Source organism: Ovis aries, chromosome 17 (genome assembly GCF_016772045.2).
Source record: "Ovis aries strain OAR_USU_Benz2616 breed Rambouillet chromosome 17, ARS-UI_Ramb_v3.0, whole genome shotgun sequence".
Taxonomy (NCBI): domain Eukaryota; kingdom Metazoa; phylum Chordata; class Mammalia; order Artiodactyla; family Bovidae; genus Ovis; species Ovis aries.
The window spans coordinates 61,316,985-61,340,940 of record NC_056070.1 but is presented as its reverse complement, the minus strand read 5'-3'; the positions used below and the strand labels follow the sequence as shown (position 1 = coordinate 61,340,940).

The 23,956-nt window shown below is 50.5% G+C and overlaps 1 protein-coding gene across 11 annotated transcripts in view; it reads right to left on the bottom strand.

The window, feature by feature from the left end:
* The window catches only part of TPCN1 (two pore segment channel 1), a 65,115-nt gene that overhangs the window by 25,731 nt on the left and 15,428 nt on the right, over nt 1-23,956 (bottom strand). For 7 of the 11 annotated variants that reach the window (XM_027956566.3, XM_060401233.1, XM_027956567.3 and 4 more), the window contains 5 exons: nt 10,198-10,325; nt 2,940-3,116; nt 2,436-2,549; nt 1,519-1,649; nt 56-144 (listed from right to left, as the gene is read on the bottom strand). In XM_027956566.3, the coding sequence (XP_027812367.1) occupies nt 56-144; nt 1,519-1,649; nt 2,436-2,549; nt 2,940-3,116; nt 10,198-10,325 (639 nt within the window). Of the gene's footprint in view, nt 1-55; nt 145-1,518; nt 1,650-2,435; nt 2,550-2,939; nt 3,117-10,197; nt 10,326-17,770; nt 17,946-23,956 lie in introns of those variants that run through there. The other 4 variants (XR_003585553.3, XM_060401232.1, XM_027956565.3 and 1 more) reach the window with 2 other exon arrangements.

The following is a 23,956-nucleotide window of genomic DNA, read 5'->3' as shown; positions in this document are numbered from 1 at the left end:
CTATTGTTCTGAAAACCTTCCGAATCTCTAAAACTGGGGCTCGGGAAAAACTCACCGAGGATGGCGAAAATGATCATGAAGAAGAGGAGAAGCAGGAGGATGTCCATGAAGGGTGGCAGGGACTGAAACATCTGACGCAGGTTGCTGGGGGGAGACAGGGCCAGGAGGGGTGAGGGGTGGTGGGTGGAGGGCTGGGGCCCAGGGGCACGGTCTGCGATTCCTCAGTGCGGGATGCCCTGTTGAGATGGAGGCCTGGTGCTCCCAACCCCTGGAACACTAAATCCCACCGCACCCTGGCTTGTGATGGCATGCTCAGTGATCTCCTAGGACTTTCACTCTGGGGGTGATGGGGAAAGAACCAGGGCAGACGTGGCGCTTACTGAGCCCAAGCAGGTAAGTGCCTGCAAGGGATGGAGCAGGCAGGCCCAGGCCGGGTGCATGGCCTCGGGTGCCAAGGTCAGTCTGCATGGGATGCAGGAAGACATCTCAGTCCGAGGACATGTGTCCCGGTTTTGTGGACAGGGAACCAAGAGTGACCCCATGGGCTTCCCCAGTGGCTCAGATGGTGAAGCGTCTGCCTGCAATGAGGGGGACCTGGATTCGATCCCTGGGTCTGGAAGATCCCCTGGAGAAGGAAATGGCAACCCACTCTAGGACTCTTGCCTGAAAATTCCATGGATGGAAGAGCCTGGTAGACCATAGTCCATGGGATCTCAAAGAGTCAGACACAACTGAGCAACTTCACCAAGAGTGAATGGCTAGCCCGCTCTCATTTACAGGACCCCAGTCAAGAGGTTTTCTAGATGGATTTTCAAAACTCAGTCCAGGGCTCCCCTGGTGGCTCACTGGTAAAGAATCCACCTGCCAATGCAGGGGACATGGGTTCGATCCCTGGTCTGGGAAGATCCCATATGCCTCAGAGCAACTAAGCCCGTGCACCACAACTGCTGAGCCTGTGCTCTAGAGCTGGAGAGCCACAGCTACCAAAGCCTGAGCGCCTAGAGCCCACGCTCTGCTGCAAAAGAAGCCACCACAATGAGAAGCCCTCGCTCTGTAACTAGAGAAAAGCCCGTGCAGCAAAGACCCAGCACCAACAAAAAATAAACACACACTATCATTAAAAAAGCAACAGAAACTCAGCTTGAACTTAGGTTAGTGGCCTGTTTTGAGTTCAGTCCCCCAGTCCCAGGGGAGGTGTCAGGACCGCCTGCTGAGTCGCGTGGACTTCACTGAGTTCCTGCTGCAGGCTGTGTCTGGGCAGATACTGTGCCGGGAGCCCCAGAGAAGCACAGGTAATGACGGGAGAGCGCCCTGGACCCGGAGGAAGGAGACCTGAACTGCAGTGGGAGGCCCACCCTCCCCTCTGTGGGAGTCGAATGGCAGAGGGAAGTGATCAGGACTGTGACCTAGCCAAGTGCAGGAGGGACCTAATCACTAGGTGACTCACTGGCTCTTAGGCCACCATGGACCCAGGGGGCCGGGCTGGGCCGTGAGAGCGCCTGAGTACCCAGGCCTTACCGCCGGACACCGCCGCAGTACCGACAGTCCACCAGGAAGATGCAGCGCAGCGCCCGGGTCACCCGCACGTGTGACGTCTGCCGTACCAACACCACGATGGCCTCCACGAACTGCACCACCAGCACGGAGGTCTGGGGGAGGCCGGGCACGGTGCACTGTCAGTCCCTGCACCCCAGTCCCAGATAGAGGGCCTGCTAGATACTGGCCCCCCCAGCCCTCCCCATCCCCGAGGGGAGTCCAGAGAAGCCCTTCCCTCGCCCTCTGTCACCTCCCCCAACATCAGGCAGGCCCCAGGGAGAAGTCCACCGCTGCTGGCCCAGGAGAACAAGCTTGATCGATGCTCCCAGCAGCTCATTAGAGGGTACCCGCTGAACAAAACCACCACTCTGCAGGCCGCAGCCACCCACGCCCTGGTTCTAGCTACCCCCTGAGGGCCCCTGGGGTCTTCGGCATGTCCTAATCTCTAATTCCTTGGGCATATCCTCCCCATCAAGTGTGTGCACTTCTGACACTACTAAATACCACTCTGACATATCCCAACTTATGTCTCTCTCTGCTACAGAGAAGGTGGACAATAAGGCGCTGACTGGCATGGGTGTGGAGGCCACACCAGGCTGGTTTGGAATCCCAGCTCTCCGGGATCCAGATCCCATTCTCTTGCGACTGGCTGGATGTAAACTAGGAATAGTAACACTTCCCACAAAGGTCACCATGCTGGTGCTTGGCCTGAACTAAATACCGGATCATGATCATGGGAGCTACTGTCAGCACCACTGTGACACCCAGAGCAAAGCTGGAAGCATGGTGAGGTCCAGGACTCAGAGTCACGCTCCGCAGCGCACGGGGGATTTGCAGTTGAATTGATGATACAGGCTTGAAGTTGACAAGGAAATGCTGGAAAGAGATGGACACATCACCTTGACCATGGTCCTTTTGTGCCGGATGAAAGTGTGAAGGCCCAGCCACCGCAACTTCATGCAGAGTTCAAACACGACCACCACCAGGGCGAACAGCTCCAGGGTTGCGTGGACCTGCAGCCACAGGGCGTGAAAGAGACGCAGCATCACAGGCCACTCCCCAGTAGAAGTGAGCGCACCTGCTGGCTTTTCTTTGGAGATGGCGGGCGGGACTGCTGATCAGTATGCTGTTCACCTGGAGCCAAAGCATGGCCACAGCGACCCCCGCCCCTCCTTGGAAGTTACAAGGGAACTGAATCCCAGAGAGACTCAGGGTGGTGCATTCCGTTGGGCGGGGACCCCAGGCAAGACTGGTGAGCCAGCTACTCCCAGGGCCTCCCCATCTGAAATCCGCGGGGTGTCTCCCCTTCCAGAATGCTCCCTTTCAGGCTTGAGTTACTCTGCCTGCCTTCCCACCCCCGACACCCTCAGAGAGCCGCGGCTCGCAGCCACCGGGACACTCACGTAAATGCCCAGCCGGAGCGCGGGGACAGCAGGAGCCTCGCACAGGGACAGCAGCAGCAGGAGCAAGGCCGCGGACAGCTCCATCAGGTAGAAGAGGTGGTTGTGTGCGAAGAGGTAGGCCGCCAGCGCTTTGGCGTTCTTGGGGTGAGTGAAGAACTTGTCGTTATTCTCACCTTCCTGAAAGAGCGAGAGTCGCGGTGGTGTGTGACCCTGCACGAAGCAGGGCACCTGGGAGGCAAAAGCCACCGTGAAGTGGGATGTGTGGTGGGCGGGGAAAGGGGCGGGCCCTTGGCAGGTGGGTGGAGCTTCAGACCAGAGAGGACAGAAAATTAAGTATTATCTTCACAGCTTAGCACATCCCTCAGGTCTCGCCCTTGCCGCTGATGGGGCTTCAAAGACTTGCTTCTTTCCAAAACTACTCGGAGGAATCAAAGGATATTACGCCCAAGAGATCAAAGGGAAGCGGGCGCATGTGGTCCCTTCTGAGACTGAAGTCTCACTCAGGTGTGGGATGTTAAGTGCTCGGGGTCTGGGGTAAGCTAGTCATGACTGTGTCCTGGCTTCGCCCCCTTCTCCCTGGGTAACATGGAAACTGTTCTTTCACCTTTACAACCATCCATGGGTTAACGATCGACCGTACTTACTCCCGGAGAAGACAATGGCAACCCACTCCAGTACTCTTGCCTGGAAAATCCCATGGTCGGAGGAGCCTGGTAGGCTGCGGTCCATGGGGTCGCTAAGAGTTGGGCATGACTGAGCGACTTCACTTTCACTTTTCACTTTCATGCATTGGAGAAAGAAATGGCAACCCACTCCAGTGTTCTTGCCTGGCGAATCCCAGGGACGGGGGAGCCTGGTGGGCTGCCGTCTATGGGGTCACACAGAGTCAGACACGACTGAAGCGACTTAGCAGTAACATGGAGGGGAAAGCTTGAGGGTCCCTTTATCAGAATCCTGCTTTACTCATCTTTCTCCATCCCATTTATCTTTTTTTTTTTTAACTTTACAATATTGTATTCATTTTGCCACACATCAACATGAATCCACCACGGGTGTACATGTGTTCCCAATCCCGAACCCTCCTCCCACCTCCCCCCCACCCCCTATTTATCTTTTTAAAGAGTTTTTGGATGTGGGACCATTTTTAAAGTTTTTGTTGAATTTGTTACAATATTGCTTCTGTTTTATGTGGGTTTTTTTTGTTTTTGTTTTTGTTTTGCTTTTTGACCATGAGGCATATGGGATCTTGGCTCCCCAGCTAGGGATGGAATCTGCACCCCCTGCATTGGAAGGCAAAGTCTTCTCAATTACTGGACCAACAAGGAAGTCTCCCCACTTCTTAACTGACTCTATTTCCACCTAATTTCCTAACCCTTTGATGCTTTCACCCCAACAGCAATGAGACAGCGGCTGACCCCCACTGAGTGCCCTCCACTGAGCCCTGACATTCCTTTCAGTCCTGACAACTTCCCTTCCAGGCAAGTGCTTCTATTTCTTCTCATTTGACAGCAATGACAGGGAACCTCTGTACCACCCAAGCCCATAGAGCCAGGCAGCCTGACTCCAGCAGCCCTATTCTGTCTAGTCTCGGCCTCCTGCTGATGATGCGGAAAACAAATGATGGAGCCCGGGGAATGGTCCACTTGAGAATACAAGCTGATGACCCTCCCTGTTAGGGTCGGTCTTCTGGGGGAGGTAGGGGATCTTCACTGCCTCCCTGGGGTTGGTGGGCACAGGCCTAAGTAAGAGAGGTCCCACCTCATCAACTTCATCACCTCAGTATCCCATCCAGCAGTGTACACATAGACAGCATTTACTTTTCATGCATTGCCTTGCTTCAGTGCTTCTCAACTGGGGGCAGTGTTTACCACCTGCCCTCCCCTGACCCCACCCCAGGGCTGGAGACACGTGTAGTTGTCACACCTGGGGGGTGTTGCTGGCATCCAGAGGGTCAGTTCCAGGGATGCTGCTAAACCTGCTAAAATGCACAGGGCAGCCCCTCACAACAAAGAATTATCGGTCCTAAACACCAATGATGCTGAGTCAGGAGAGCCTATCTCGATCACTCTCAGCGCAAACACTCAGAACAGAGGCTTTTGCCCTTGGCTCCAATCTCTAGAAGAGAAAAGGGTCAGAGCCCCAGAAGGGATATCCAGAGCCTTTCCAAAAGCATTCCGGGTGTTCTAGAATGCAGGCAGACCTTCAACTATTCCAATATTTGGCTCTTCTGGGATGAGGCCACATGCAACCATCCTCATACACCCTTATTCTGACAAAAGTGAAACTAACCCACGCATGCCCCGTGATTCCTGCAGAAGTTACAAAGCCAGGCTAACAGGAAGAAGTGTCTCTGGGCCAGGTGGCACATGGTGCCATGGAAGGAGCTCTGGCCAGTGGGCTCCCGTGCTAGCCGGAAGTGGCTTCAGCTCACCAAGCTTGTTACAGAGAACTGGGAGAGCAAGAGATATAGTCAAGACCTCAGTTGGCACAGTGCCTGATGCACACAGTGGGCGTTTAATAGATGTTTGGTAAGATGAAGCATTTCTGCAAGAGATCATTCTCCAGGCGCCTGCCCAGCCCAAGGACTGTCCAGTAGCTGGGAGGCGGCTGGGAGCTCTGACCTTGGCTGTGGTTTGCAGCGGAACTTCAAGCGAGTCACTTCCCTGAAGCCGGATACATCACTATTCTCGTGATAAGAAAAAAAATAAAAGACAAACCACAGACTTGACAGGGCAGGGAACAAACATCCTGGAGTCACACGGAGGGTGAGCTGGGCAAGCCTCGCTCCCTGTCCTGTGATCTGTGCTGGGCTGTGGTTTTCAACACCACCGCCCTGGCCACAGGGGTCACACATGGTTGCCTGAGGAGCTTCTGGCTTGGACTTCTAGAAAATGCAATTCTCGGGTAATTTCTTCCAACAGGTAGCCAGGGATGAAGGTCTGGCAAGAGGAAACCACTGACATGGGGCTCTCAAATCTGACCTCAGGGACTTGGAATTGCCTCACGGCAGATGGAAGATGAGGCCTTCCCCAGCAAGAACCGAGTGAATTAGGATCTGAGTCTCTATCCTGACCCAGATGCTAAGGCCTCCCAGGTGGCGCAGTGGTAAAGAATCCACCTGCCAATGTTGGAGACGCAAAAACCTGGGTTCGATCCCTGGGTTGGGAAGGTCCCCTGGAGGAGGAAATGGCAACCCACTCCAGTATTCCTGCCTGAAAAGCTCCAAGGACAGAGGAGTCTAGTGGGCTACAGTCCATGGGGTCGCAAAGAGTCGGACATGACTGGGCACGCATGCACTAAAGAGAACACTGGCCGTATATCCTAGCTGCTGACCGTGAACTAGGAAATTTACGATTAGGAAAAATAAGGCAGGCCATTTGTACGTGACTTCCAGGCCTTTAATCTCTGCTCCCTGGGGCAGAAGTCCACAAAGAAAACTCGGACCATCTTGGAGGGAACAGGAGCTCCAAGCACACGGCTCCTGTGGGTGAGTGAGTTAACAGGTAAATTTAGGAAGAGAGGAAACCGCAGGCACCAGATAGACTCAAAGCAGCGAGGGGCCAGTCACCCAAGCGCACCAGCAACCTGGCTCGGGGGCTGTGCTGCAGCCCATCCGCAAGCGCGAAAACAGCTATCGGACACCTGCTAACACCGTCCTCCAAGCCAGAAACCACTGTCCACGGGGATCCAAGTTCTGCTTTTAGTTTTAATTTTACAAGAGGATGCAGCTTTTTGAAAAAAAAAAAAAAATTCAAGTAATACACAGAATTATAAGGTAGTAAAAATTCCATCAGCCAAAAATAATCACCTTTAATATTCTGACAAATAAGTTTCCAGATGTGAATGGGTATCTGTGCATACATAGACACATATTATGTAAAATTATATATAACATATATTAAAAGTCACCATATGATACCTTCTGTTCTGTAACCTCTTTTTCCCCAAAGACATGACCCATTTTTGAGTGACTACATGGGGTCAGGTACAGAAATGTGGCCACCACGTAGAGAAGAAAGACCATAATTTGGAGGCTAGATGGACACGGTTCAAATCCAAGCTTGGCAGTTTACTAGCTGGCTGGCTTTGGACTCACTAGCCCCTGGGAGTCTCAGGTGTACGAACTGGGAGATGACCAAACTGCTTGGTAAGGTTGTTAGAAAGATCAACTTAAGTCTTTTTGTGGTATATAGATTCATTTGTATTATTTTTTAGATTCCACTTAGAAGTTATGTGCCGGGAGCCAGTGTGAGGAATCCCGCCCGTGACAAGGTCATGAGGAAGGAAGCTGACATACGCAAGGCATGCTCAGACTTCAGGGACCCCTCTGGAAATTCCTAAGCATGTACCCCAACAAAAATCTGCCGGCTTTTGTGCTCTGCTTTTCCACTCTTGACATTTTCTGGAAAAAGTCAATTCAGGGCTTTAGTCTTCTGCATTTGAAAGAGTGTTTCAATCCAAAAAACCCTCTGATGGCTTTCTAGCCTGCCTGCAGGACTCCTACAGCTGCGCATGTGATTGTTTGAGGCCTCCTGACCGCAGGAGGCACAGGAAGCTTAAAACATCCTAGGAATGTAGGAGCTTCCGAGGAGTCAAAATCTTTAAAATAGGACTGATTAAAAGTTTCATTTGTTGAATCAATGCTTGCTGCCAAATTTTCACATCCTTTATTTGTAGATATAGTTGGTATACAGAAAAACAAGTAGTAGACCTGGTATTAGCAACATTAGATCTTTGAGTTAAGTACCTTCTTTGTTATATCCCACTGCACCTTTGTTCTATAGAGATGTAACTTTAATGCTTTAAGGAGATGCAGATTAAAGAAAAACACTTCAGGGGAAACAAAATTAACATTCATTAAGGAAGAGAGCCAAAAAGTGTTAACAAGCCTCTTGGCCAGAAGATAATGTAAATCACCTGAGACCTTTTGTATACAAAATGATGTATAGAAAGAGTCTGGGCTGCAAACGCTACATAATTTTGTGTTACCCATTGATCTCTGTGTTTTATCAAAAGTATAAAAGGCCTTCTGAACAATAAAGGATGGGGCCGGGGCCAGTTTCTCGGACCAGTTTCTCGAACTAGTCTCTCGGCCTGGTTTCTTGGGACTCTGGCTCCCCCTGTGTCTTTCTCTCTCTTTTCTTCTTCTCTCCCTTTCTCTCCCTCTGCTCTTTACTTTAATTTCAGGCTGAATCTCCACCTGGGGCGCGGAGGCTCGCCAGGTCTACTTACTTGCCCTAGCTGTTAAGACCCGCACGAAAGGGAGCTTAAGGCGAGGCACCCTTAGATATTCAAGCGGGCGCCGGTGGCCCAACGTAGATGGTGCAAATTCATTGTCTGGAATTTTATTGGTCTTCCGTGTAAACCAAGCTATTCAGCCCTCTTCCTCCACTTAAATCTTCTTACTACACTATAGTTTCTTAATCTAATCTTATATTAATAAATAAACAAGTCTTATAAATAAATAAACAACGCCGTCCACCCTTCGAATTCCCTGGATCCACCGGGGCTGGACCCCGGCAGTTATGTAATATTTCTCTTTCTCTAGCTGACTTACTTCACTTAGTAATATTCTCTAGGTCTGTCCACACTACGGCACATGGCAATATTTCATTCTTCATTATGGCTGAGTAATCTTCCACTGCTCGTGTGTGTGTGTGTGTGTGTGTGTGTCTGTGTGTGTGTCTGTGTGTGTGTATTACATACCACATCTTCTTAAATCAATTGTCTGTTGAGGGGCACTTGGGTTCCTGGGTTCTTTCCATGCCTTGGCTATTGTAATAGTGCTACTATAGACACTGAGGTGCATGTACTTTTTTGAATTAGAGGGTTTTTCTCCCCCAAATATATATCCTGGAGTGGGATTGCTGGATCATATAGTAGCTCTATTTTTAGTTTTTTAAGACACTAACATACTGTTTTCCTTAATGTCTGTACCAATTTACATTCCCACCAACAGTGTAGGAGAGTTCCCTTTCCTCCACACCCTCTCCAGCATTTATTATTTGATGATAGCCATTTTTATTACTAATGTTCTCACCTGCTTAAGGAAAGAAGGAATTACCAAGCAGCGATTCTAATTCCATATTCTGATCCATTCTGGCCTCTTATCTAGCGCCTGTTCAACCTTAGAGAGGGTGACAGTGTATAGGGTGATCCTGCCATGTCAACAGGCATGCCCAAGCTTGCTAAAATCTCCCGAAAACATTTCTACTTAACCTGAATCATTTCTGCCTTAACCTGAATCAAAACACATTCCTTGAGGAGTACAGCCATAAAACGTGAGAAACACACAGACACCCAAACAGCTATCAAATAAGTATCTGAATTCCATTAAACTTTCTTTGAAAATAGCAAAGCAAATACTTAAAAGGGAGAGCTGCTTCAAAGAAAAAGAAAGATTAAGGGAAAGTGATCATTCAAACGAACTTAAGAAAAATCCCATTTCCTCACCCAAACCCTTACTCAATGCTAAAATTTCAGCAGAAGCTGAAATCTTATAATGACAAAAATGACAAGATTAAGGTGAAAATGCCACAGACAGTGAGATTAGCAGTTAACAGGCAATATTCCCTCTGGAGAGTATTCAATACAATATACCAAGGGCCCTAAAAAATGTCGATTCCTTCAACCCACTGATTCTACTTCTTGGAGTGTTTCCTAATAAAATAATCCTTGATATTAAATAGAAAAAGAGAGAAATAGCTGAAGACATAGATTATCCTCCTATTATAATTTATAACAGGGAAATGCATAATATACAGTAAGGGAAATATAAACAGAGAAAATATCCAACCTTATCAGGATAGTTAAATAAATTAAGATACACTTAGACAGAATTATAAAGACTTTAAAATTTGTTTAAAAACAAAAACCAAGCATGGAATAGCAAATATGAAAGCAGCAGCAGGATAAACAGGAAGGAATAAACATCTTCAGACTCCTCACACTAAGTCAGCTGGACTCAGTAGACAAAAGAAGAACCAGCCTCTCCAGAAGAGGGGGCAGGGCAGGGGGAGGCCAAGTGGACAGACTAGGGGAACCTGGGGGCAGGCAGGGCCACACACTGGGGTCCTGGGAACAAGCCCACGGGCACAGTCAGCTTGGCTCTCCCGGCGTGATCTTATGAAACGAGAAGCTCACACACGGAGCACTAAAGCCAGAACTGGATTTCTGGGCATGCATCCAACAGAGCCTGGCTCCCCGTCTCCACCAACACGTGGCAAGAAGGGCCAGGTGCTGCCCGGGAGATACTCACCTGGAGGTAGATTGCTGCCTCTTGATAATTCATCTCCCAGTCATGTCCGGTGGGGCTGGAGGGGGAGTTCTCGCCCTCTAAGCTCAGACTGGGGGCCTGGGAGTCGTGGACGGTATATTTGCCTCCATCTGCAAGAGGAGATTCACTTACAAGCCAGGTTTGGGAGAATAAAAAGACACCATTCACCAGAGAGAAGGCTGGCAGTCATTCACATGCTCTCACCTATATCCTATTATATGAGTCAACACTCCCTTGTATATACTTGGGCTTCCTGGTGGCTCAGGCGGTAAAAAATCCGCCTGCACTGCAAGAGACCTGGGGTCGATCCCTGGGTTGTGAAGATCCCTGGAGATGGGCATGGCAACCCACCCCAGTATTCTTGCCTGGAGAATCCCCATGGTCAGAGGAGCCTGGCGGGCTACAGATGGGATCCCAAAGAGTCAGACACGACGGAGCGACTAAGCACACTTAAGTCTACACATGATCCCGTGTATTACGCTGGCTGAAAAGGGTGTTCGGGTAACATATTTTGGCAAAAACCAAATGACCTTTTTGGCCAACCCAATACTAATGACAGCAAAAATAGTATGTCTAGCAAAAATGTTTTTCCGACATGGATGGACCTGGAGGGTATTATGCTGAGTGAAATAAATCAGAAAGACAAACACTGTTATGAGACCACTTATGTGTGGAATCTTAAAACTAAAAGAAACTAGAGAATGCAACAACAAAAGCAGACTCATAGATACAAAGAACAAACTAGTGGTTTCTTTGGGGAGACGGAAGGGTGAGGGGCAAGATAGGGGGAGGGGACTAAGAGGTACAAACTACTATGGATAAAATAAACTACAAGGATGTATTGTGCAGCAAAGGAATATTATATAACTACAAAAGGAGCATAACCTTTAGAAATTGTGAATCACTATATTACACACATATAATGCTGTATATCAACCACACCTCAATTAAATTTTTCTTTCTCCTGTTAAGTGAAGCAAGCAAGTATAAAAAAAGCACACACCCAATGCTATCGTTTGTGTAAATAAGGGAAAAAACAAGAAAGCACAGAGATATCTACTTATCTTAATGGAAGAAATAGGAAGAATAAATTAGAACTTGATGAAATTGATTACCTACAATGGATGGAGAGGACAGGGTGGAAGTCCTAAGAGGGAGTGATCTTTTTGATGACTTTTGACTTGTGGAAGCATGTTAATATACTACCTTGTCAGAAAAACAAAAATAACTGGATTTGTTCCCTGATGCAGGGTCATCCATGGCTCTTCCCTGCCGAGACCCATGCCCTTTCCTTCTGGTAACTCAGTCCTGTCTACCTTTCAAGAGTGTCCGCTCCTTACTTTTTGTCCTTCCACCCCTGGCAGCCGATCCAGTGCAATGAGATCCCCTCAACACCCGCCCCACCCTGCCCCCGTCTCACCCCAGACAGGTATTGGTTCAGCCAATGGTGCTGACCGAAGTCTAGCCAACGAGGGTGAACCCAGAACTTCTGCAGGACCAGTTTAGAAAGGTGTATGTGTGGAGGGATTGGGGAGCTCTTTCCCTATTGCTGCTAGAGGCTGCCTCTGCCACCAAGTGGGGAAGACCTGCCTGAGTTACACCCCTGGGATCGAGCTATGCCTGAAATTTACCTCAGAGCATTTCCGAAATCTGAGCCCACAAAGATCCTTTTATACCTAAGCCTCTTTGAGCTGGGCTTGTCACAGCACTCAAGTATGTCCACTGATATACGCCATGGCACCGAGAAACAAGTCTCAGCTTTTAATTAAAAAAAATTTTTTTTTACTGTTTATTTATTTGGCTGCAATGGGTCTTAGTTGTGGCACTGGGATTTTTAGCTGTGCCACGTGGGATCTAGTTCCCCACCCAGGGATGGAACCTGGGCCCCCTGCGTTGGGAGTCAGGAGTCTTAGCCACTGGACCACCGGGGAAGTCCCATGGATGGACATTTAGACCATTGCCAATGTTCGGCTACTTCAAATGAAGCTGTTATGAATGTTCATGTACAGGACTTGGTATGGATGTAAGTGTTCACTTCTTGGGGGTAAATACCAAGGGGTGAAATAGCTAGATCACCCATTTTTAACTTTTTACGAAACTACCAAAGTGTTTTCTGAAGTGACTGTACCATTCTACACTCCCACTCGCAGTAAACGAGAGTTCTGGGTCTTCCACTTCCGCACCACCAATTGATATGCTCACTGCTTGAAGTCTTAACTACCCTAAAATATTGTGATGTTACCGCATTGTTTTAAATCCGATGCTTTTAATTTGGATTTCCTCAGAGACTAATACGGTTGAGCATCTTTCCATAGGCTTAGTTGCCATTTGTACAACTTAATTGAAGTGTCTCCAACTCTTACCTGTTTATTACATTATTTTCTTCTCTTTTAAAATTTTGAGTCACATATATGCATATATATATAATGTAGTCTATAAATATGCAAATCTTTGTCTCTGATTATAATATCTACTCCAGTTTTGATTATTTCTTTGGATTAGTGATTATTGTAGCTTTTTCCATTCTTTTCATCTCTTTGTGTCTTTTTATTTAAACTTTGTTTCCTATAGGCAGCATGTAGTTTGGTCTTGCTTCTTTCCTCTAGTTTGAAAAACTCTGCCTTTTAAATGGAGTATTTAGAGTATTTACATTTAATGTAATTACTAATATGTTAGGCTTAAATATTATCATCTTGCAATTTGCTGCATATTTATCCCACCTGTCCTTTGTTCTCCTGCCTTTCTCCTCCAAGACACTTCAATTAAGTACCTTCCTGAGGTCATGCAGTCGGTGAGAAGCAGGGCTTGGATGCCAAATTAGGCTGGTTAGCTCCTAATTGGTACGCTGCATGCCTCTCAAGGGGCTTCCCAGGTGGCGCTAGCAGTAAAAAATCCACCTGCCAATGCAGGAGATGTAAGGGATGCGGGTTTGATCCCTAGGTTGGGCAGATCCCCTGGAGGAGGGCACAGCAACCCACTCCAGTGTTCTTGCCTGGAGAAACCCCATTGTCAGAGGAGCCTAGCAGGCTATGGTCCATAGGGTCACCAAGAATCAGACATGACTGAAATGCCTTTGCAGGCATGCAAGCATGCCTTTCAAGAATTGGAAGCCCAGAAAGAAGGACAAGGCATAGCTGAAAGGATTAAAAATACAGCAGCTATTCCATCACATCTGACTGCAGTCAGCCCTTCTCATCCTGGTCCTGCTCTCCCAACGCCAGGATCTTCTAACTCTGATCCCCGTGCCCATTTCCCCCGTGCCCATTTCCGAAAGAACTGAGCCCTAGGTGGAGCCAGGGGAAGGTCAAAACCATCTTCTTCCACCCGCTCGCAGGCAGCTGGCGCTAGGATCTTGGGTGCCTGTGCTGAATCCTCCATGCCCTCCACATGGCAGGAGCCGGTGCCTGGGACACAGTAGTCCTAGGTAAAGAGTGGTGCTGTTGCAGGGTGGGTGGCGATGGCTGGCACAGATGGCAGGGGACATTAGTGCCACTTTCCCAGCCAGAGCTAGACATAAGCATCTGCGTGAGCCCCTGCCTCAGAGATCCCCCATTGTGAGCCTTCCCAGCCCTTCCTCTCGTGTGTGTGTGTGTGTGTGTGTGTGTGTGTGTGTGGTTGGGGGGGGTGGCGGTGGTTATCAAAGCAAATTGAGCTGCCCGTGGGCCAGCCCTGCCACAACTGGTGCAGACCCCAGCCACCTGGATCCTGCTGACTACCAGAAGCCTTCCACCAAGGCTGCCGTGGTGCAAGGAGAGGGTGACAAGGGTCTTTCTTAGCACACGTGTCTCACCCCCACCCTAACGAACCTCAGCCCTACAAATCTATGTAGCCCAAACCTCATCAATTCGGCTTCTGCTGAAACAACAAACACACTTCCAGGGCATACTCTGTGTGCCAGGCTACTCTCAGCATGATATATGAATCATTGTAAATTTCATCCTCACAATAGCACCATTACTGTGTCCATTTTACAGATGAGGTACAGGAAGCCCAGAGAGTCCTGTGAACTCACCCAGGCTTCACACACTTAGAAGGTCAGCAGGGTCTATGCTGAGAATCCCCATGCTTAACCAAAGTGCAGGAACTGCAAAGAGACCAAACCAGTCTATCCTAAAGGAAATTAACCGAGTGTTCACTGGAAGGACAGATGCTGAAGCTGAAGCTCCAATACTCTGGTCACCTGATGTTAAGAACGGACTCATTGGAAAAGACCCTGATGCTGGGAAAGATTGAAGGCAGGAGGAGGAGGGGATGACAGAGGATGAGATGGTTGAAGAGAGAGCATCACAGACTCACTGGATGTGAATCTGAGCAAACTCCGGGACATAGTAGAGGACAGGGAAGCCTGCAATGCTATAGTCCACCAGGTCGCAAAGAGTCGGACATGGCTTAGCGAAGGAACAAATGGACTATGGGGCTTCCCTCCACGGACTCTGGAGGACTTTCTGCTTTCCATCATAGAAAGGATGAGCGTCGGGTCCAGGATCTTAGAAAGGATGACGCTTAGGTCTGGAATGGGTTGGCGAGACCATTTAATTGAATGCTCATCTCTTAGAGATGGGAGGCGGAGGTCATGGCAAAGAGCGTACCTGTTACTAGGGCTGATCCATCAGAGACCCAGCTCTAGCACCCGGGCCTCCTGGCCGCCTGTCTAGAGGCCTCTCCACCACAAACTCTGGTCACTCACCCCTCACTCGAGTAATGTGGATGGTGGTCTGCCACAGGGTAACCACTGCCGTGTGCAGCCCGGAGTGAGACAAACCAAAGCGAACAAGTGGCTGGGCCTCCACAGATCATCATTCCCATTGGCCAGAGCTCTCGGGATGTGCCAGTGAGGGCTGTGAGTGATCAGTGGACAGGCGGAAGGTCTTGGTCAGCTGGGGAATATTTTTCTTGACCTACAAGTGCTGAACAGAAAGGCTGTACCTTGGCTTCCCACACGTGCTAGTAAAGAACCCACCTGCCAATGCAGGAAATTCAAGAGATGCAGGTTCAGTCTCTGGGTAAGGAAGATCCCTTGGAGGAGGAAAGGGCAACCCATTCTAGTATGCCTGCCTGGGAAATCCCATGGGCAGAGGAACCTGGCAGGCTACAGTCCATGGGGGTCACAAAGATTCAGACCCGAATGAGCACAGTACAGGCAGAGAACCCCAGGGCAGGAGAGGGCCCAGGGATTCAGGAGGCTCATCCCCTCACATCCCCCCTCATCCATCATGTGGAGTGACCCTCCCCAGATACTGTTTGCACTTTCCCAGCCCCTCACCCCACCGGGCACCACCCCTGCTGCTGGTCTGGCTCCCCGTCCTGCCCCTCTCTGCCCTTCTCTTCTCTACGCCGGTCAGAGAAATCCTTTGGTGTGTGTATGCATGTGTTTTAAGTAAACTTTTTAGCTCAGTATAACAGTAATCCTTTAAAAACCTAAGTCAGGTGGTAGCACTCCTCTGCCCCAAACATGCCACCGCCTCTAGCTCCCGAGAAAACTTGGAAGTCCTCCTCTGGGGGGAGCAGGTCCTGTGAAACCCGGTCTGGGGTCTCATCCCAGTCACCCCTCACACTGGCCATGCTAGCCTCCTTGTCCCCCTGGGACAGGCCTGGGACGTTCCGCTGAGGGCCTCTGCACTTGCTGTGCCCTCAGCCCTGCCCCTGGACCTCTGAATGGCTGGCCTGGTCACATCTCCCAGGTGTCCACCCGAAGGTCATCTTACAGAGGCTGCCTCTGGCTTCCCGGGGCACACCGTCATGCCCTGGCCTCCTCACACAGCCCCCGGCTTCCTCCTGGGCTTCTATCGCCACCTGGGAGGGGGTCATGGACTTAACTGGTGGGCCTGCCTGGTGCCTGCTTCCCTGCCTGGAGTATCAGCTCCATGAACTCAGGGGTTTCGTCTTGGTCACTGTGGTATCCCCAGAGCCCAGAACAGGGCCAGGCACGATGTGCAAAAGCTCCACACACATATCTGAACAGAAATGAAATGCAAGATGCCCCAAAGATGACAGAAGCACACCCACCGTGCTGGGCAGGCTTCATCCAGAGCACAGTGGGGAGCGCCCTTGGGTGGTAAGAAGGGGTGTGACATGACCTCTCTGCCTTTTCCAAAGATCCTTCTTAGGAGGATTTGTGCAAGAGGGACAATTTTACACAAGAGTCATTCAGGCAGAACCTTGAAAAAGGGAAACAGGACTCAAAGAGCTGAGGACACAGAACAGAGAGTCCTCCCCTCCAGCGGGGAGGACTTTGTTCATTGCTTCTGATCGGTCAACCTTCCCCTTGCTCAGAACACAGAACTTGGCTGGCTTTCCAGATGCAAAGCCTGAGTGCCTGTTGGTGACTGTGATTCGAGGACAGGGTTGAAAGGCTCTCGGTGACAAGGGCCACAGCAGGGAGTTTCAAGAAGGCCACAGGTGACTTCCAAGAGTGTCCCCCCCTCCACCCCATGTTCCAAGCAGGAGCAGCTGGGGAGCCACATTTAGGGATCACGGAAAGGGTGACATGGAAGGCAGGAACCACGGTCCAGCCTGCTCCTTGCACACGCAGTCTTCATTCAGAGGCGGTGGGCAGCCCAGCGGCCAAGACCGGAAGCGTTTTCCCTGCGCTGCCATGAGGAGGGGTTTAGGGGCTGCGGGGTCTAATTCTTTTTTTTTTTTAATATATTTATTTGGCTGCACGGGGTCTTAGTTTGCAGCATGCGGGATCTAGTTCCCTGACCAGGGATGGAAGCCGGGGCTCCTGCAATGGGAGTCCAGAGCCACTGGACCACCAGGGAAGTCACCTTTTTTGGAGGAGGGAAGGGGGGTTAACTCCAGATTCCCAGCCCCGTTCTCCCACTTCCCAGGCTGGAGAAGTGGCCAAAGAAGCAATGGAAACCGTCCAGCCCCCAAGTGCTTTCTTGTTGATGAGGAATGCTCAGAGGGTCGGCGGCCTCCCATAAAGAACCATGGCTAGGGTAAAAGAGAGAAGAGGGGAGGGGGCTGGTGCAAGGGGGCAGGTCAGAGGTCAGACCGTGGGCCTGTAGTTCAGACAGGGGGCACGTATCCAGTGAGCTTCCTTGGAGTGAACTCCACTGAAGCAGAAGGTGAGGCTGTATGGGAATTCCAGGGTCCTCTGACTGATCACTACTGAGCATGATGTCCCAGGGGATGGTCTGTCCCCGTGTCGCTGTGGAGGTCCCTCCATTACGCCCACTGAATCTGCTCCAGGTCACACCTGGGGAGCCTCAGACCCTGCTGACTGTGAGCACCCACCTGCCCTGGTGACCTGGAGCCCAGCCCTGGCCTATTCCTAACCACCTGGGGTGAATCTGCACTTCCTGGGAGAAACAGCGCTGCCCCCCGACCCCTGCCAGGTCTCCACGTAAAAAGTGGGTGATGCAACTTTCGGGGCATCTCCTGCAGAGGGAGAGACCGGACAAGGCCGTCTGGAGGCTCTCATACAGCACCCCGGGTCCACCCCGGCCTGCAATCAGGGACCCGCCCTCACGCCGGTGATTACATTAGAGACCCCGTAAGAACCAACATGTCCGATCTCTGATCCTGGTACCACCTTTGGTGCCACACTCACCCATGGCGAGGTCAAGGCATACCGCAAGGGCCCAGCTGGAGGAGACAGGATGACCTCTCCATGGGGCTGTCGGGCAGCTGGCCCTCTGCTGCCTCCTCCAGGAAGATGATGGCTGGCCCTCGCCTCTGCATTTCCGCCTCTCCTGGGAGGCAGCTGGAAACGGGAGGAAAGAAGTGGGGGAACAAGATACACAGCAGCACAGGAGGGTGGGAGCGGCCGTCTTCTTGGCAGCTCCTGGGCTCCTAGAAGCAGCCAGCTTCTCCGATCCCGGGAGGCTTGAAAAGGGCCAGAGAAAGCTGAACGCTCTTGGCAACCTGCAAGTTCCCACTCTGCGCCTCTGGGAAAAGTCACCCCCTGCCCAGCCCCTGAAGAGAAAAACACTTTGTTCCAATCTCCGGGTGTCCTGGGCAAAGAGCTCTCCTGTAAAGCCGGTCTGCAGCCTTTTCAGGCCCTGCCGACCTTCGCCACTAAACATTTATGCAACACCTACTCCTAAACTCCCCTCCCTACATCCTGGCAATCAGCCCAGGGAGCTGAATGTGGAGAATAAGGAACAGAAAGAAAACGGCGGAACTGGCAGGCGGTGGAATACAAAACAGCGTAACGACAACCACAACAACAAAAGCTGCCTCCAAGTAGGAGAGGCGTTCCCCACACAGAGGACAGGCAGATAAACCAGGATGACCTGTTTGCACAGATGGTAACGCTTCCTCTGCACTGATGTAATAGGGCCCAGACACTCCCTGCAAAACAGCTGGCGGCTTTGCATGCAGCCTCGCAGATGACCCAGCGGGGAATCCAAAGTTTCCGTTCACTGGAGCACAGCGCACAGCAGCATCGAGGTAGCTCTGGGTAAACAGAAGCAGTTTCCATATGCTGGCTATAAAGCAGCGCCAGGGAGGACGGGGAAGGACGGGCGGGAACAGAGGGCTTTTGTGACCCACCCAACATCCAGCAAGCTCAGGGTCCGCTAGGGCTGGGTAGGTCACTGGGACTTTCCTTGGGGGCCTGGGCAAGAGGGTGCTTTGGATAAAAGGCATATGAGCTCCTTGTGGGAGGCAGCTCTGAGCAGAAAGGATGTGAGGCGGTGACAGTTCTTTTGCAGGTTTACACTGAGGTCCCTCTCTCCTTTCAATCCTGTTCCTTTTATTCTCCTTCTCTTACATGTACACAACTTCATGCATTTCTGCCCACCCCGCACCCTCCTCACACACACACACACATAGGCACGCATATACCGTGCACATCTTCTTCCAGACAGACCGCAGCCCCGAGACTTCCTTGGTGGTTCAGGGGTTAAGACTCTGCTCCCAAAGCAGGGGGTCTGGATTCAACCCCTGGTCAGGGAACTAGATCCCACATGCCTCGACTAAATATCCTGCGTGGCACAACTCTAAGACCCAGTATAGCCAAATTAAAATTAAAAAAAATTATGTAGCCCTGAACACCCAAGTTCTCTCCCATCTGTGCCCCTCCCCGCCCCTGGTTCACGATCTTAATCGCCAGAGGATCAGCTTCTTCATCCATTAACTGGGACATGTGCCAACTGTGCTCTCAGCATCTCAGAGACAAATGCAAAAACTCACAAAGTGCCCGGAGCCCTCCGAACACTGGCGCCCACCAGAATGACAACGAGCCATCGCCCAACCATCTGCCAGTGGTCGCTGAGAGCCCCACTCCATGGGGTGGTGGGGGGGAAGCTTAAAGAGGAGAGGAAAATCAACCCGAGTGGCACTGATGAATTTTCCAGGCACGCCGTTGCCACCCAGCTTCCGTGCGGGCTCTTTAAAAGACCCCTGGATAAAAATCGGGCAAAAGACACCGTGCCAAAAGACAGCAGAGCATGTATTTCCTTCTGCTCAGGCTTTCTCTGCTGGTGACTGACTGCACAATGGTGTGGGAGGTAGACCTGTGTCATCCAGGCATGTTAGGAAAGGCTGTGAACCTTGGCAGAACCCCGGGCTAATAGACCGACCTCCAGAAAGGCAAGAGCTGGCGCACGGCCCTTCCAGTTGAATTGCTGGCCTCCGGCCCAAACCTTGTCCTGCCAAAGGCTTTATCCAGAGGAAAGGAAAGATGAAAGGCTCACCCAGGCCAGTACTCGGTCAGGCACTGTTCTAGAAGGAGGAAGCCCTGGTTTGGAAGCAGCCAGGATTATGCCCTGTGCCACCTCCAACTTATTTCCGGCCAGCTCACAGGGACCTAAGTGGCCAAATCCAGGGGGATTCCCTGTAGATACACAAGGCCTGCCATGGAAGGGTGTGGAGCTGGTGAGAAAGTTGAGAGCAGCGGCTGTAAACAGAGGAGGTGAAAAGGCAAGAGGAGTGAAGATTAGAAATGGCAGACTCTTGGCAGGGGCCAGGAAAATAAGCACCCGTTGGTAATTCAGGGTAGCAATGGCAGTCCCAGGGGCCCACCCCCAAACTGGCCACAAAGGGCACTCGCAGACTGAAGCTGCAAACGAAACCTTGAGAGCAAGTCTCTAGTCTTAATAAATCATGCAGTTATTTGGGAGAGAAAAAGGGAGGGGAGAAAATGTTTTTAAAAGGCTGACCTTCTAGATGGAGATAAATGTGGTTTCATGTGAGGAGACATTTATTCCTCACCTACTGTATACCAGGCACTAGGTTAGGTGTTGGATTTGAAAAAGTAAAACCATGGGCTTTGTCTTCAAGGAGCTCACAGTCAGGAGGCAAAAGAAGGGATGATTCTGGGGCATTAAAGGCATTTGTTACAGCAGCCTAGAAAATGATGTGACCACAACTACCGTCCACGAGGGCTGGAGGGAAGAGGCAGAGAGAGAGAGATTCAGGGGCCTTATCAGTGCTGGTTTTAAAGAATGAAGGATGAAAAAGTGTTCTAAAAGGGGCTGGGAATGGGGTGAGGGCTACCTTCCAGAAACAGGAAGGTCATGCAGAAAGCACAGAAAAGCAAATAGCAGGACATGCTCAGGAAGTGTGGTGGCGGCTGAGTCGCCAAACTGTGTCCTCTCTTGCGACCCCATGGGTTGTAGCCCACCAGGCTCTTCCGTTCGTGGGAAACTGCACAGGTTTCAGTAATTCTGAAGCTTAAAGCACCAGAGGTATAAGGCTGATATGTGCAAATGAGGGCAAGAATAACAGCTCACACTCAGTGCTTTACCCTTGTTAATTCCCCTAAGTATGAAAAAGCCCCCGGAACCAGAGACTACTACTATCTCCAGTTTCCAGAAGGGAGGAAACTAAGGCCCAGAGAGGCTAAGTGATTTTCCCAAGGTCACAGAGCAAGAAGCGGCCAGGCTGGGTTCGAGCCCAGCAGCCTGGCCTTTGTAAATCAGGAGCAGCAGGCAGGCTGTAAGCCATGATAAGGAGACTGGACTTGAGCCGCTGGGTTTTAACAGAGAGCAGCTGGACCAGTTGTGACGAGCAGAGATATGCAGGACAGTCAGGCTGTCTTGGTTTCACAGTAACTCCGTCTACATTCTGCACAGGCAAAAAAGGCAGGGTCCTTTCCCCAGGGGAGCCATGGTGAGCTCACATTTACAGAGCAGTTAACTCGCCAGGAGCCCCCTGGGTCACTTCCATTGTCTGATGGTCCTCACCACCTGCCGGGGGAGAAGACTTCCTCTGGCCACTGCTACACAACCCACCACCACCCTCTGCTGAGGCAGAGACAGAGGGAGGCGTTTACCAGATGCCAGCAGATAGTCTCTTGGTGGGGCTGGAAATGATTTCCATCTCCTTGAATCTGTGCATTTCAAGGCTCGACTTGAAACTGTACTTCCAAATACAGCTGTACTTCAACAGGAACTGTACTTCCTACGCCTGGGCCGCTGGGGTTATTATGAAACAGAAGGATTTGACTCCCACTGAAAACTCATCACAAAGCATTTATTGAGCACCTACCACGTGCAAAGTGTATGGGATGCTTTGAGAAAACATCTGTAAAGGCTCCCTCCATCTCAAAGACCTATGCTTCTCTCTCTCTCTCTCACACACACACATACACTCACTTACACACATACACACACAGAAAAACATGCAAACTCCACTGTGTTTATCCAAGGAAGAGTATAGCACCTGTGTGAACATCTGTCCTGCATTCACTTGGAAGCACTGGAAACACTAGTTTGAAATGCACAGGGGTGGGGCCAGGGGCAGTGCAAGAGCAAAGGAGACAAGGCATACTTCCCTGGCAGTCCAGAGGTTCAACTCTGCACTTCCAATGCAGCGGGTGCAGGTTGGATCCCTGGTCAAGGAACTAAAATCCCACATGCTGCATGGCGTGGCCAAAAAATATTTACAATAAATAAAAGTAAAATAAAATGAGGCTTCTATTTTTAAAACAGTGTGTGCTTACCCACTGAAAAATTTTTTACTTTGGTAACTTTTTGTTTTCACTGATCTCAGATTACTAGGTTGGAAGAAGCTCTGACAGACAGCTATGAAATTATAATCTGTGGTTGCCGTTTAGTTGCTCAGTCATGTCCAACAACCTTTTGCGAGCCCATGGACTGTAGCCTGCCAGGCTCCTCTGTCCATGGAATTTTCCAGGAAAGAATACCAGACTGGGTTGCCATTTTCTTCTCCAGATCTTCCCAACTCAGGGGTCAAACCTGCATCTCCTGCATTGGCAGGTGGATTCCTTACCACTGAGTTACCTGGGAAGCCCCACGGAAAATTATTTTTAAAAAATGGAGACAAAGGCATCGTCCACTGCAAGCTGGGGCTCCCTGGGCCTCTGCAGGGGGTCAGCAGATGAGCAATGCTCAGAGGAACAAGCCTGGCTGTGAGACTCCTTTTCTACTTGGGGTACTGATCAGAGGTCTGCTCTAGCCTCTGCCTGGGAACACTTGGGGGACTGGCTAGACCTGGATCCCATGACCACTGGCCACACCCCAGCATCTGGATCTGCTGTGAGCAGGAGGCTATGTTCAGAAGAGCAGCAACAAGGGGCAGAGTGGCCAGCCGGGAGACACAGAGCTCCTTGGCAGAATGACAGCTGGGAGGAAGTCTATGTCCTGCAGAGTTTGATGGCCTGGGCACGCCACTTCTCCAGGGACCTGGGTTGGGCTGGCTGGCGTGCTCCCAGGGAAGCCGGCAGGGTCTCAGAATCTGAGTGGTCAGTGGTCAAGTCCTGGGCTTAGCCTTCTCTTCCTCTTCTTCAGTTTTCCTTTCCACCGAGTGGGGGAAACAGCTCAAAAGAGGCGTTGTGGGGACTTCCCTGGTGGTAAGACTTCACCTTGCAAAGCGGGGGACGTGGGTTTGATCCCTGGTTGGCGAACTAGGATCCTGCAGGAGCAACTAAGCCTGTGGCTGCAACTACTGAACCCATGAACCACAACTAGAGAGTCCATGTGCCTCAAAGAAAGATCCTGCAAGATGCAAGGAAGACAACGTGTGCCATAACTGAGACCCAGCTAGACAAGCAAATAAATAACTAATTTTTTTTTAAAGTGGCAGCATGAATAAAGAAAAATACAATAAAGGCCAAAAATCCATCCTAAAGAGCAGGCAGGAGATGGAGTTACTTGAGGTAAATTGTCCTGCAGTGCACCTAGATGGTCGAGGAAGTTAACATACAGTTCCCCATTTGCCACAACAGAACCCCTAAGAAAATCCAAACCCCAAATACCAATCCTTGCTAAGTTGCTTCAGTCGTGTCCGACTCTGTGCAACCCCATAGACCGTAGCCCACCAGGCTCCCCTGTCCCTGGGACTCTCCAGGCAAGAACACAGGAGTGGGTTGCCATTTCCTTCTCCAATGCAGGAAAGTGAAAAGTGAAATTGAAGTCGCTCAGTCATGTCCGACTCAGCAACCCCATGGACTGCAGCCTACCAGGCTCCTCCATCCATGGGATTTTCCAGGCAAGAGTACTGGAGTGGGGTGCCAAGAGGAATGTAATAAAAGTGAGCTCAAGTCATCCACTCGGAGAGACCTGAAATTATCTACTTATAGGCTCAAGGAGAAACCTTGGACTGGAAGAAACACAAGCTAGAATCAAGATTGCCGGGAGAAATATCAATCACCTCAGATATGCAGATGACACCACCCTTATGGCAGAAAATGAAGAGGAACTAAAAAGCCTCTTGATGAAAGTGAAAGAGGAGAGTGAAAAAGTTGGCTTAAAGCTCAACATTCAGAAAATGAAGATCATGGCATCCAGTCCCATCACTTCATGGGAAATAGATGGGAAACAGTGGAAAC